The sequence below is a fragment of the Schistocerca americana genome, chromosome 1 (assembly GCF_021461395.2).
Source record: "Schistocerca americana isolate TAMUIC-IGC-003095 chromosome 1, iqSchAmer2.1, whole genome shotgun sequence".
In the NCBI taxonomy this organism is placed as follows: Eukaryota; Metazoa; Arthropoda; class Insecta; order Orthoptera; family Acrididae; genus Schistocerca; species Schistocerca americana.
The window spans coordinates 831,834,773-831,850,862 of NC_060119.1; the positions used below are offsets into that span (position 1 = coordinate 831,834,773).

Sequence of the window (16,090 nt, forward strand, 5' to 3'; positions counted from 1 at the left end):
AACAAAAATAACTTCATTGTTCTACAAGGTGATTAAAGCTTGACTGCCAAAAACGGGGATATAAAATAAACTGAAATTAATAATATATTTTTGCCTTCCGTAATTATGTGAATGTATTATAATTCACCTGAACTTCCAGCCACATAAATCTGTTTTGTTTCCATTTGACATGGGAGCTGTCAATGAAGTGGAAACAAGGAATCACTTAATGTAAACACAGGTTGTGTGGTCACTACCCCCATCCCCACTACAACTCTGCACGTGTGTGAATCTGGCAGCTACAGTGTGCAAGAAAAAATTCTCGTAGCATGTGCCGCTTGCTGTTACTGCTCATACGGAGTTAACTGCGCATGCACATGAGCCCGCTGGCAACTGCTCAAACGAACCTAATGCAAACAGTTGCGATGTCACGTTCATAGAAAGCAGTTTATTGTTATGAAGTATTGCACAGTCTTTGCCCTAAGGCCTTTGACACATTTTTTTGCAGACCCTTATGCGTGCATGGCGTTTCGTTGTTGTAAATGGTGCATTTCCTAAAGTTTTATTTTGTTTTTTCTCATTTATGTTTTATTGCTGCAGTGTTATTCTCAAGTAACAGGATACAGTAACATTCTTTGCTAGATTATCAGTTCTTACCAGTCAAAACAACAAAAATTTAACTGAAAACTAAAACTATGAAAAATTCCTGGAATTCCGAAAAATTCCTGGAATTCCGAAAAATTCCTGGAATTCCGAAAAATTCCTGGAATTCCGAAAAATTCCTGGAATTCCGAAAAATTCCTGGAATTCCGAAAAATTCCTGGAATTCCGAAAAATTCCTGGAATTCCGAAAAATTCCTGGGTGTTTCCCAGTTTTCCCGGGTGATATACACCCTGTAATAGAGAGATGTTAGTAACTAATAACCCTTTTCTTCACTACTAACATTATTCTCCAAAATTTTTGAGTATGTCATGTATTCTAGAATAGTATCCCGCCTGAGCAACAACATCTTAACAGTTTGTATTTCAGGAGAGTTGCTTAATGGAAAATACCATTTACACATTCACTTACCAGATTTTACAAGCATTAAAAAACAAAATTGCACCAGTTGCTATTTTCCATGACCTATTTGAGGTATTTGACTTTATGAACCACAATGCTCTCATGGATAAGATGAGGTTTTATGTAACTGACGATACAGTCAATCAATGTGGAATGTCATACGTAACCAAAAGATTGCAGAAAATCGTACTTAAAAATTAAACCAATAGAGTCCAGGGATGTAATTCTGATTGGGGTTCCTGAAGGCTTTATCTTAGGGCCAGTATTGTTCCTCATATATGTAAATGATCTTCTGTGTAATATACAACATGCACAATTAGTTATTTTTGCTGCTGACAGTATTAGTGTAATCAATCCAAGCATAAATACAGAAACAGAAGAAATGGTAAACAAAGATCTTCAAAGAATCAACTTTCTTCCATTCTCAATTTTAAAAAGACAACATGTCCAGTCTTGTACATCCTGAGGTACTACACCAATATTAACTGTAATATATGGTAGGAAAATAATGGATACAGTGGAAACAAATTCTTTGCTGTCCATACTGATGAGAATTACTACTACTAAATTACTGCAAAAAACAGTACTTTTGGAACTCCTAAACCAACTTATTTCAGCCGCATTTGCACTTAAAGAGTCAATACAAATCTTGGGGAGAGAGAACTCACTAAGTAGACACATTTTGCGTATTTTCATTCAATAATGTCATATGGAATAATGTTCTGGGCTAGCTGATCTTTAGGAATGGAAGTCTCTTTTGCTCAAAAACATGTTGGAAGAATAATACACTGCGTTCGTCCAAAATCACCTTTAAGACATCTATCTAAGGATTTTGACTACTGGTTCCCAGTATCCTTATTCTCTCGAACTTTGTTGTAAATAATCTTCTACAGCTCGAAAGGAGGGAAGATGTACATAATTACAACAACAGACGAAAAAATGACATTCCTTACTCCACACTAGAGTTGTCATTAGCACACAAAGCGGTGGACAAAGCTGAAAGCAACATTTTGAATCCCTTATCAAATGATATAGAATGTCTGACAGGAAAGTAAAATTTGGAAACAAACTGAAAAAGTTTCTCCTTAACAACTTCTATTCCAAAGACGAATTTCTATTATTGTAATAAGTAAAATGTGAGTTAGTAATTCCTACTCATCACATCTGCATATTTATAAAATAAACAAACAATAATGTGCCCTTGTAAATAGTCAGCATGTAACCATATTTACAAATTAATTTATTATTTGAATGTAAAATGACTTGTTCCACATTATTGTGATTTATCATGCAAGTTATCCACAGAAGATGGAATTCACTAATGTACATATTTGTTATCTCTCAGGTTTTCTCTGTATGACTGATTAATAATGAGCTTCTGAGTGTCCCGTCAAGTTGTCCCATTTTTTGCACAATATTCTGACGACCGACCCAGGTGTCTTCTTCAGGTGCTCTATTACGCATACTCACTGCATTAGAGGTGGGCCAAACGATTGTTCTGGAGTAACCGTTATCACAGTTCCAGTTATTCTTTGATAACCGTTATCGTTAACGGTTATTAATAACTGCAAAGTTATTTTTCGCTAGCGAATACCGATAACTCCGACAGTTAAATAACGACATAGTTGGAATCCATCAGTTTAGTTATCAGTATAACTGCGAGTAGTGTGAAATAGCAGGAGTGTCGTATGAATTGTGTCATAACCTTAGCTTATTAACTCCGGGTACATTTTAGTTGATGTTAGAACGATTATTAGTGTTTCATATTATATGTTTGTAGGTTATCGGTAGCTATTAGAAATATTATCTTCGCAGCTGCGACAGAAAGTACGCGGAACTTCGTCAAAGCACTGTTTAAGTAAAATGTTAACAACGTGCGTTTTTAAGTATGAAGTAATATGTAAACTGAGTACTGTAGGTTAAATTTGAAGCTTAATTTCTTGTGCTGCTCACATAATAGAATAAAGTGTACAGCCTTGTAATACAACAAAAAATATACGTAATGTGACAGATTCGTTTACTCCTGTGCTGTAAAAGCTAGTCCTATTGGGAAAAGTGTGAGTACGCTAATCCAAGTTTTATGTCAGATTTGCAAACTGCTCGATTTCTCCAGCGACAGCATGTTTATAACATATGAAGACATGCAGATCGAAAAGGTTGACAGTGTTACATTTCTGGGACTACAACTCGATAATAAATTCAGTTGGGAAGGGCACAACACATTTTTTATTCTATTATTTCATAAGGGAGCATATTCTGTGGTAACTTATCAAACGTAGCAAAAGTTTTTCGCATGTAAAAGCGTGTAATAAAAATCGTTTGTGGTATCAATTCAAGAACATCATGTAGGAACCTGTTCAAGGAACTTTGTATTCTAACCACTGCTTCCTAGTATATTTATTCCTTTATGAAATTTGTTTCAAGTATTTCCAACCAATAGCTTAATACATAATATCAGTACTAGAAATGGGAACAGCAATCTACATAAAGACCTAAAATTAGTTACCTTGGTCCTAAAGGGGTCCAATATTCAGGAACATGCATTTTCAATAAACTGCCAGCAAGACAGCAACCATTAAAAACTTGGTTTCAGATAAGGCACGGTTTACAGTGTGTGTGAAAGACTATTTGATACAGAAGTGTCTGATTCCACCCGTCATCAATATGCCGGAAATGGCTATTTTAAGTGTGTCTATGACGTCACTACATACACATGGCAACAAACACGAAGATACATATAAATAATACAATAACATTTCCCACCAAAAATACAATCAAACCAATGGGACAACTGCGGGAAGTTGGGGGTTTTAGGGTGAGGACAAGCTAGTAAAAAAAAAACACACCATGATCCCAAAACACAAAATGAAGAACAAAAAGAAAAAAAAATACAGCATTCTGCTACACCAACAAAAATCTGCAGGAATCAGACACTTCCCTTGAACAATATAGGTCAACTATAGGTGACCATACCAAAACACCAATACCCACAACTAAAAGTACGAAAATTGGAATCAGACATTTCCCTTGACCTACATAGGTCAACCTCAGATGACGATACTAAAACATCAACACACACAACTATGAAAGTGGGAAACGGTCATTTCCGGTGACCTATATAGGTCCACCACAGCTACTGATGCCAAAAAACCAACACCTACAACTGCGAAAAATAAAACCACAATCCCAAAAGTCCACAAATCAATCATCCCTACATAAATTAAATCACATTCAATACTTCATAAATACACAAAACATCACAGCTAGAAAATATATATATATATTACCACTAGCAAATTCCCCCCCCCCCCCACACACACACACGGACACACAAAAACCAACTCAAACACCGTGCCGTAATGACATTCACACACCACAACACCTTTACGTCGAAGCAGACGGGTGGAATCAGACGCTTCCATTGACCCCTCCTTCTACTCTGTAGATGAATATCGTAACAGAGACTGGTAGACCAGCTTTGGTAAAAATTCTGCTATATTTCAGTTTTGACAGCACTTGGTTGCAACGGTCAAGATCGGGTATTCTGTGTACGATAAATTTATTAAAAGTACTTAACTGTGGTTTATTCTGTCAGTGTACCAATTCTGTAAATATTAGCAGTTACTGTGATATATTCACATATTTTGACAATCTACCGACAAATGATGAGGATAATAATTATTATATTCCACTGTATTATGTTATACTTTCTGACATGTTATTTGTCATTCGCGATGGCCAGCGGCTATTTCCGTAGCAGTACGAAAATATTTGTTCGCTCCAGTTACTATCCTCTCTGGAAATATCACCTGGAACTACGACCTTTAACTGGAGTCACCGAGTCAGGAACGTCTACACACACAGTTATTCCGTTACCAGCTTCCAGGTTATCTGTGGTGGTAGCCCGATAACTACCAGAGAACTAGAACTACGAGCCAATAACGATAACTGCCCGAGGAGAATACCGGTCTCTGACAGTTATTTCCATAGTCGCTCGAATTCCTAAGTAACTTTCCTTGTACTACCCGTCCAAGCTAAATTAACACGTAAGGCGGTGGCTTAAGGGAACGACCGTACTTGTTAATGCCTGTACTGCAGCTCCTATCAGCCACGGCTTGGACATTAACTTTATTTAATTGTTTATGCTAAAAGTAACGAAGGCCCACGAAATAGTACACAGTTCTTATCAACAGATGGCGCGCAGTCTCACAGTTATTCCCATGGTCTATAGAACGCCTTCCAAATGCGCAGTACGATCTTCGGTCAACAGATGGCGCGAGGCACTGTTGACACTAAACAGTTATTGAAATAACTGCCAGAATCAGAGGAACGGTTATCGCAGTAACCGTTACTTCTCAGTAACCGGTTATTTCTATCAGTTACGTTATTTTTTACCACCTCTACACTGCATGGACTCCAACCACACTATAAAGCTATTGATGGTCTCAGGCTTCTATTTATTACCCAGTTCAATTTCTGACGTTCACAGCACCCTTTGATATGCTTCTTTGTTTTACAGAGCTTGCACAGATACTTTGTGAAAAACAATCACACCAGGCACACCAACATCTTTCTCCCCCCCCCCCCCACACACACACACACACACACACACACACACACACAGACAGACAGACAGACAGACAGACAGAGAGAGAGAGAGAGAGAGAGAGAGAGAGAGAGGGGGGGGGGGGGGGCCAAGGACACACGCACTACAAAAGGTGTGTACTGTGTACAATTAGTGATTCACAAAATAAAATCATATTTTAACTACATACCCTTATATCTTCCTGGGTCACACTTGGCTGCAAATTGGAAACTACAATTCTATGTCCTTGAGAAGAGGATGGTGTGTGGTGAACACTGCTGGGTGTATCAAGTCGTGCTTTCAGTTCTGAACTCATTCTGTGCGCCCATGGACCCTCCTCTTCTGAATCATCAAGTCCTGATCTGCAATGGCAATATGCATAAAACACCAGGAACAACACTAGTTCTAAACTAAATTTTAGTACAGTGTACAGAAATAATGAAGATAGCAAAATTATTAGAGGTACAGACCGCAATCTTAGGCTACTTGGTCTCAGTAAGGTGTTGTCCCGTTTCCATTCCTCTCGTTCAGAAAGCAGTAACGATCCATGATTCTGTAATTTAGTAATAACATAAGGCATTTCACGGAACACTTAAAATTATTAAAACGTTAAAGAGTAATGTGAAGTGAGTACCTTGTGTGATCGAGCTGCACTACTCCTTACTATCGCTTCGAGACTCGAAGAGTCAGGTGTAGATGTATGACGACTGGGAAGTAATGGACGACGTTCACTCAGAAGAGAACTTGGCGACGGTGGGCAATCTCGACCCCAAGAAAAGGTGCTGTCATGAATTCCATGACCACGAAATGAAGTTTCATTGTTTACTGTGCGTCTAATAACTGGTGGCAGCAGATCTATGTAATTAAGAAAAGACCACTGTTCCATGGATATACTAATTACAATTACTATTTACAAGTAATATATCTTATATTTTTCAGTATGACTGATAAGGCAATATTTACTCCACTGTCCAGCCAGAGTGATAATTCCCCATATACAGAACAATTCGTACCAAAAGTAGAGTGAAAAATGGTTCAAGAAAGCATTTCTAGTGGTTGAACAAGACCACACCACATTCAGATTTCAAAGAGCAAGAGTAACTTTAAGTTTGATTACATTTCCCCATCTAGTCAACTCCTTTACCAATTCACTCAAAGATAATTTGCTATAGTAAGAAAACCAGCAGAAAAACTTGCCCCAGCTAAAGGGCTGTCATTCCACAAGCACAGACGAGATAAAAAAACAGGTATCTCAGAGAGATGCAAACTATGTCAAAGAGTTCCGTAATTGCTTTAGGGATTAGAGAACACACGGGTTTAAGTGTGTAATATTTAATGGCGACTATTCTTAAGGTGTAACAGTGATTTAGAAGAACAAATAAAATTCTTTACAAAATAAAAATTAAATTTTTTAACACACCACGTACAGCCTGCACAGACAATGTATTAACTCTTATTTATGAGGTGTGTTCAAAAAGTAAGGTGACTATACTTTTATGAAAAAATATTTATTTATTCATCAATATTCATGTTGTCTCCTTCAAAGTAATGCCCCTCAGATACAATACACTTGTGCCAACACTTTTTCCAATACTTGAAGCACTTCTCATAAGCACCTTTTGGTACAGCTTTGAGTACTTCCAGCGATGCAGTTTTTATTTCTTCAATCGTTGAAAATCTTCATCCTCTCATAGGTTTCTTCAGATTTGGAAACACAAAAAAGTCGCAGGGGGCCAAATACAGTGAATATGGTGGCTGAGGCATTATTGTCATGTTGTTTTTGACTGAAAAATCTCTCACAAGTAACGATGAATGAGCAGGTGCATCGTTGTGATGCAAAAGCCTCGATTTGCTTTTCCACAATCCCAGACTTTTTTGCGTATTGCTTCTCGTATACGGCGCATAACGTGAAGTTAATACTCCTTATTGGCTGTACGATCTTAAGGCAAAAATTCATGATGCCACAGTAAATGGAAAAAACTGAGCAAGACTGACATTTGATCGACCTTGACAGGCTTGCTTCAGTCTTGGCTCTTTCCAGGATGCTTCCATTGGGATTACTGCGCTTTGGTTTTGATGTCATAACTGTAAACCCATGTTTCGTCACCAGTAATGACCCTTTTGAGCAAATCAGGGCCATCATTGACATCATTCAAGAGCTCCTGAGTGATGCTCATGTGACAGTTGTTCTGATCAAAATTGAGAAGTTTCTGAACGAACTTCAATGACACATCTCTTGCCCACAACATCAGAAAAAATTGCATGACGCAAGCTGACCGGTATGCCAACATCCTCAGCAACTTCTTTTATGGTAATCTGACTATTTTTCATAAACAATTTTCTTCACACCTTCGACACTATAATCTGTTGGTGATGTGCTGGGGCATCTGGAGCAGGTTTGCCATTGGCATCTTCTCTGCCATCTTAGAAGACCTTTTACCACTTGTAAACTCACTCACTCTCTCTCTGTTTCCTCCTTAGAGCAGCTCACCATATGCCACTTTCAACTTTTCAAGTGTTTTAGAGCACTCGATTCCATCTTTCACACAAAATTTGATGCAAATTTTTTGCTCCATTTTTATAATAATCTAAAATCACCGAGCACACTGAAACAGGTGTAACCTTTCTATCTGTCAAAAACAAATGAAGTATGCTGTACATTTTAAACTGTAAACATAAGTTCGGGACATGTGCACAAATATATATACATTTCCCAGGCCATTTGAAAAGTCACTTTACTTTCTGAACAGCCCTCGTATACATAACAGTTACTGTACGTAGCAAGAATTCCATAACCTGTCGACCAAGAAAAATGATCTGAGACAGTTTAATATAAAGTGTATAACCAGAATTTTACTTTAACTAAAAATGAAATGTTGAAACTCTAGCAGCCTAAAGCAAAAACAATTAGTATGAAATATACTCAAAATTGTATTTTCAGAGAATACAATGTGAGGCCTTTGCAACAGAAATGAGTGGTAACTGTCTAAGTCAGAAGTATTTTTAACAACAAAAGTGATTTTATCATTCTACATGTCTCATCCTCCGCATCAAGATGCAAATACAAACCTGCAAAATTAATAAAGAACCCAAATCAATACAATATATTTTTAAGTTTGCTACAAAAGACATGATTTGTTGAGTTTCCACACCTGCCTATAAAGTTTGATGTGCTTAATGTCATGGAGTTTTCAGATACTGATTAATCTAAGTTAATATGAAAAAAAGATATAAGAGAAGTAGTACAGAGGAAACAATGCACTTTGCCTAACAGACATGCCTACCTTCTTTAGAACAGTGACATTTATACTGCATCCACAGTACAAAGAACCACTGAACGCTGTCTGCATTTATACACGTTCCTGCAATTCTTATGTTTTACATACTTTACTCTGAAAATTTTTAGATGCTGATACTGTATTTTCTCACAGCACAATAAATTATATGTATCAATTAATAGAAAAGATACATGTTTTGTTTCTGTACAAAACCATTATACATCAGAAACCATTTTCCATGACTGAAATCAATGAATCTCTATCTTTGTGTTTCAATATGCCTTTGAAAAATAAAGTGTCTAGACAATTCCAAGAATTCCTTGTAAGGGCAAAATTTGAGTGGAATTATAGACAGAAAAATAATAAGAATGGAAGAAAGTATTTAATGTTTAGTGAATTTTTAGCTCTTAACCATCTTAGAAATTAACACATTCACATTCATGAACTGTAGTTTACAACCAAAACTGTCAACCGACTTTCTTCGAATGTGTACCTAAAATGAGGGTGACATGTGAAGCTGTGCAGCTTCAGAGTGACTGTATTAGTATGAGTGCTCTAATGATGAAGTGCAAATTAGAATTTCCATTGTCACAACTGTAAAACTTGTGTGCATATAGGCTTTCTATTTTGAGCCACTTTCCAGCAAATTACTGTATGTGCGTTACTTTGTTTTTAATGAGAGACTGCTGGAAAGTATTAAAATGTAGTTTTGTCACCATACTGGTTTTTTCCTCTTTCCACTGAGCAAAGTAGCCACCGAAACACAAAATTTTCATGTACACCCTTCCTTACATCTCCTACTACAGGCTGTAGAGCAGCCCACAATTACATTCAACAAAAACAACTCCACCAATGGGACAAAGGTGCAACAGATTTGGCACAAGTGCAGATACGCATATAGCATCACATCAAATTACTGTAAATTATTTGTCACTCATGAGAAATGTTAAACAATGGGAAATACAAGATGGAATATGACAATATTATGAAAAGAACAATTGCTGAGTCACAGACAAGTACAACAAAAAGACTGTCAGAAAGTAAGCTTTCAACCAAAGGGGCCTTGATTGGAAATAAACAACACACACACGACCACAGTCTCTGGCTCTGAGTACAGTCTGGCCTTGTTGGCTGAAAGCTTACTTTGTGACAAGTGTTTTCATTGTGCCTATCTATGACACAGCATCTCCACTATATGATGTGTGTTGCTTTATAAAATGTCAACTAGTTCCAGTGGTCGTTCCACTACTTTCTACAGAGCCACAGAATTATTAAAAGTAGCTAAAAGTCTGACTAACCAAGAAAATTTGGCTAAAATCCCCTCAGAGTGCAATGTTATGTTGAAAAGATACTTATGCTCACCATGTTCATCATTGAAATCTATATCCATATCCATAAGAGCTGGTGCAGAACTTCTAAAACCTCTGGAATTTGGAAGTATGTTGTCTTTATTTCTTGGCCAGCTTTCTCTATTTTTGTTTGTGCTCAACGTTACCTGCCCATTGCGATTTGTTCTTCTTGTAATGTTGGCATTAACTTGGGAGCCTGGTCTGCCCTACGGGGAGAAAGAGCTCACATACAAAAATCAGACACAAAATTATGATCAATATACTATTTAAATATTTTTACTGCTACAGTAAACACTATCACATTAACACAATACACCAAGAGCCCAATAATCCATGTTAACGTGGACCTGAGTGTATGGATCAACCAAATTATAAGATTTTGGTGGAAACGACAGTTCGACTAATTTACAATGCCCACTGCATTACTTACACTTGACTCACTGCAAACTGACAACTTATTTCCAAAATTACACTTAAAACAGAAAGAATCACTTTCACAAAATAATGATCCTGGTATCTCTGTTTCTGAATTCACATTCACTTTTTTCCTGGAAACATACGAACAGGTAACTGGCAGTGGACATGTTGCATGGGTAGAGTACCAGCATTTACCTGAAGGTTGAATGTGAAACTCCTGAAAAATACTTCAGGGATGGTCAACAGTAGGATTTGTGCCTGCATCGTCTTGCAGTAGAAAAACACAGGTTACATGGGTAGTAATATACCAGAAACAGAAATGTTCCTTTAATTACAACAGAATATTTCAGACCCCCCCCATGAACCATGGACCTTGCCGTTGGTGGGGAGGCTTGCGTGCCTCAGCAATACAGATGGCCGTACCGTAGGTGCAACCACAACGGAGGGGTATCTGTTGAGAGGCCAGACAAACGTGTGGTTCCTGAAGAGGGGCAGCAGCCTTTTCAGTAGTTGCAGGGGCAACAGTCTGGATGATTGACTGATCTGGCCTTGTAACATTAACCAAAACGGCCTTGCTGTGCTGGTACTGCGAACGGCTGAAAGCAAGGGGAAACTACAGCCGTAATTTTTCCCGAGGACATGCAGCTTTACTGTATGATTAAATGAGGATGGCGTCCTCTTGGGTAAAATATTCCGGAGGTAAAATAGTCCCCCATTCGGATCTCAGGGCGGGGACTACTCAAGAGGATGTCATTATCAGGAGAAAGAAAACTGGCATTCTACGGATCGGAGCGTGGAATGTCAGATCCCTTAATCGGGCAGGTAGGTTAGAAAATTTAAAAAGGGAAATGGATAGGTTAAAGTTAGATATAGTGGGAATTAGTGAAGTTCGGTGGCAGGAGGAACAAGACTTTTGGTCAGGTGACTACAGGATTATAAACACAAAATCAAATAGGAGTAATGCAGGAGTAGGTTTAATAATGAATAACAAAATAGGAGTGCGGGTTAGCTACTACAAACAGCACAGTGAACGCATTATTGTGGCCAAGATAGACACAAAGCCCATGCCTACTACAGTAGTACAAGTTTATATGCCAACTAGCTCAAGATAAAAGAAATTATTCAGGTAGTGAAGGGAGACGAAAATTTAATAGTCATGGGTGACTGGAATTCGTCAGAAAAGGGAGAGGAGGAGACATAGTAGGTGAATATGGATTGGGGGGAAGGAATGAGAGAGGAAGCCGCCTTGTAGAATTTTGCACAGAGCGTAACTTAATCATAGCTAACACTTGATTCAAGAATCATAAAAGAAGGTAGTATACCTGGAAGAATCCTGGAGATACTAAAAGGTATCAGATTATATAATGGTAAGACAGAGATTTGGGAACCAGGTTTTAAATTGTAAGACATTTCATGGGGCAGATGTGGATTCTGACCACAATCTATTGGTTATGAACTGCAGATTGAAACTGAAGAAACTGCAAAAAGGTGGGAATTTAAGGAAATGGGACCTGGATAAACTGAAAGAACCAGAGGTTATACCGAGTTTCAGGGAGAGCATAAGGAAACAATTGACAGGAATGGGGGAAAGAAATACAGTAGAAGAAGAATGGGTAGCTCTGAGGGATGAAGTAGTGAAGGCAGCAGACGATCAAGTAGGTAAAATGACGAGGGCTAATAGAAATCCTTGGGTAACAGAAGAAATATTGAATTTAATTGATGAAAGGAGAAAATATAAAAATGCAGTAAACGAAGCAGGCAAAAAGGAATACAAACGTCTCAAAAATGAGATCGACAGGAAGTGCAAAATGGCTAAGGAGGGATGGCTAGAGGACAAATGTAAGGATGTAGAGGCTTGTCTCACTAGGGGTAAGATAGATACTGCCTACAGGAAAATTAAAGAGACCTTTGGAGAAAAGAGAACCACTTGTATGAACATCAAGAGCTCAGATGATTCTGCGTGAAGAGTTTGACAGTGCACTGAAAGACCTGAGTCGAAACAAGGCCCCGGGAGTAGACAACATTCCATTAGAACTACTGATGGCCTCGGGAGAGCCAGTCATGACAAAACTCTACCATCTGGTGAGCACGATGTATGAGACAGGCGAAATATCCTCAGACTTCAAGAAGAATATAATAATTCCAATCCCAAAGAAAGCAGGTGTTGACAGATGTGAAAATTACCGAACTATCAGTTTAATAAGTCACAGCTGCAAAATACTAACGCGAATTCTTTACAGACGAATGGAAAAACTGGTAGAAGCCGACCTCGGGGAAGATCAGTTTGGATTCCGCACAAATGTTGGAACACGTGAGGCAATACTGACCTAACGACTTATCTCAGAAGAAAGATTAAGGAAAGGCAAACCTACGTTTCTAGCATTTGTAGACTTAGAGAAAGCTTTTGACAATGTTAACTGGAATACTCTCTTTCAAATTCTGAAGGTGGCAGGGGTAAAATACAGGGAGCGAAAGGCTATTTACAATTTGTACAGAAACCAGATGGCAGTTACAAGAGTCGAGGGGCATGAAAGGGAAGCAGTGGTTGGGAAAGGAGTGAGACAGGGTTGTAGCCTTTCCCCGATGTTATTCAATCTGTATATTGAGCAAGCAGTAAAGGAAACAAAAGAAAAATTCGGAGTAGGTATTAAAATTCATGGAGAAGAAGTAAAAACTTTGAGGTTCGCTGATGACATTGTAATTCTGTCAGAGACAGCAAAGGACTTGGAAGAGCAGTTGAATGGAATGGACAGTGTCTTTAAAGGAGGATATAAGATGAACATCAACAAAAGCAAAACTAGGATAATGGAATGTAGTCAAATTAAGTCGGGTGATGCTGAGGGAATTAGATTAGGAAATGAGACTCTTAAAGTAGTAAAGGAGTTTTGCTATTTAGGGAGTAAAATAACCGATGATGGTCGAAGTAGAGAGGATATAAAATGTAGACTGGCAATGGCAAGGAAAGCGTTTCTCAAGAAGAGAAATTTGTTAACATTGAGTATAGATTTAAGTGTCAGGAAGTCATTTCTGAAAGTATTTGTATGGAGTGTAGCCATGTATGGAAGTTAAACATGGACGATAACTAGTTTGGACAAGAAGAGAATAGAAGCTTTCGAAATGTGGCGCTACAGAAGAATGCTGAAGATAAGGTGGGTAGATCACGTAACTAATGAGGAGGTATTGAATAGTATGGGGGAGAAGAGAAGTTTGTGGCACAACTTGACTAGAAGAAGGGATCGGTTGGTAGGACATGTTTTGAGGCATCGAGGGATCACAAATTTAGCATTGGAGGGCACCGTGGAGGGTAAAAATCGTAGAGGGAGACCAAGAGATGAATACACAAAGCAGATTCAGAAGGATGTGGTTGCAGTAGGTACTGGGAGATGAAGAAGCTTGCACAGGATAGAGTAGCATGGAGAGCTGCATCAAACCAGTCTCAGGACTGAAGACCACCACAACAACAACATTTCAGACCCAGTTCCTCATTTTTTTTTCTTCAAAAATCACTGAACTACAATGGCGTAATAAAGTATAATCCAAACCAAAACTTGCCCTACCGGCAAATATTCGACACTCTTTGTTAGCTTCAGTTTATCACACTGTTTCTCTTTTACTTTTCTGGAAGTATAAAATGCTTGTGAAATGAAATAACACAGTAAATGTAACTCAACCACATTAACAGCAAAAACATTATGAGCTATACGCATTAATACTGTAAAGACAAATGTTTCTTGCTTGGAATATTGGCATGATCTACTAAAACATGCTGTCCACTGAAAGAATAAGACTGTGCCTCCTATACACACCAGTGTTTACTTTTAAAACACTTCCCCTAAAAATCTCATTTGATAGTTATAACAAGGAAACATAACACAACACCCAAATCTGTCAATGTTCAAAGAATTTAGAGTTGGTGAAACATAATGCACATAGTAATTTTACCAAAAGCAAACAAAAGACCACCCTCATCTTGAATATAATTTGTGTTTCTGCCTTGAAAGTACTGTACATATATCACTCTGAAATAACAACAGATCACTATTACTAATAACAACAGATCACTATTACTATTCCATATATCTGCTGCACACAGATGACCCGAAGCAGCTTAATGAAAAATCTTAAGTTGAAACACAGTCATAATCTTCAGCAATGACACCAACAAGGAATTTGGCTTAGACAAGTGCACCACACTGGCACAACAGAGGGGTAAAATATCAAATTGCTGGCATCAAAATGCCAAATGAAGAAGCCATGAAGGGTTAACATGCGGGGAGCAATGCCAAAAGATCTTAATGGCCACTTCAAGACCATTTCATTGATATAATATCCACCTGCCACTACAAAAAGCGAATTGGCTACATGACTTATCCACCGATACATTACGTAGTCTTATAGACTTGGGAAGTATGTGAATAATGATAAAATTTGAAAGACAGCACAATGATCTCATTTGCTGTGTTTATTGCTATTCCAACAATAACAGTAATATGTATTCCACTCCGTCAAACTTCTTCAGCTAGCACAAACTACAGTAACGGTTCGTTGGTTTAAAAGGTGTGTGTGTGTGTGTGTGTGTGTGTGGGGGGGGGGGGGGGGGGGGGGGGGGGACAAACTGCGAGTCATCGGTCTCTTGTTCCAGTGAAACAATTACCCAAGGGAGAGAAGAAAAAGACGTATGGCACAATGACAGGAGGACAACAAACACTACAATGGACAAAACACGACAAGAAAACCACAGAGATACACAAGAAACAGAGAGAAGAGATTAAAAACAAAACAAGAAAGACTACCATGGCTGGCTGACCTTGAGAATAAAAGGAGAAGCCTCCCACCCTGCAACACATTAAGACCTCCACCCTAAGAGCCCTAGGGTGGAGGACAGAGAGGGACAAAGGACATGCGCTAAAACTCAGATCAAATGATAAAACCCATGAATAAAATGTAAAACTAAAGCAGCTGTAGAGGCATTGTCACCTAACATCGAAGGTAGGGTGCTGGAAAAGTTAAAAGTCCGCCGCAGAGCGCCTAAAAGTGGGCAGTCCAGCAAGAGGTGGACAACTGTCACTTGGGAGCCACAGCGACACCGAGGTGGGTCCTCACAACTGAGGAGGTAACCATGTTTGAGCCACGTATGGCTAATTCAGAGCCGACAAAGTGAGAAGCCCACACGGAAGACTTCCACACATTCGCAGTCTCCTTAATGACACGCAGTTTGCTGTCTCCCAAAGCTGAAAAACCTTGCGGTGTAAGACAAGAGTGCAGGTAAGTTTCAGAGATGCCTATCTCCAGGAGTGGTTTCCGCGCAGCCTGTTTGGCCAGCCTGTCAGCATGTTTGTTGGCTGGGATTCCAACTTGTCCTGGGGTCCACACAAACACCACTGAACGACTGGACCGTTCCAGGGCAGATAAGGACTCC

General features: G+C 38.7%; 1 protein-coding gene across 1 annotated transcript in view; it reads right to left on the reverse strand.

The window, feature by feature from the left end:
- LOC124613087 overlaps positions 1 to 16,090 on the reverse strand; it is a 69,447-nt gene that overhangs the window by 24,502 nt on the left and 28,855 nt on the right. The window contains exons 3-6 of the mRNA XM_047141678.1: positions 10,268 to 10,460; positions 6,262 to 6,482; positions 6,098 to 6,180; positions 5,818 to 5,989 (exon numbers count right to left, since the gene is read on the reverse strand). Of these exons, the coding sequence (XP_046997634.1) occupies positions 5,818 to 5,989; positions 6,098 to 6,180; positions 6,262 to 6,482; positions 10,268 to 10,460 (669 nt within the window). The remainder of the gene's footprint in view (positions 1 to 5,817; positions 5,990 to 6,097; positions 6,181 to 6,261; positions 6,483 to 10,267; positions 10,461 to 16,090) is intronic.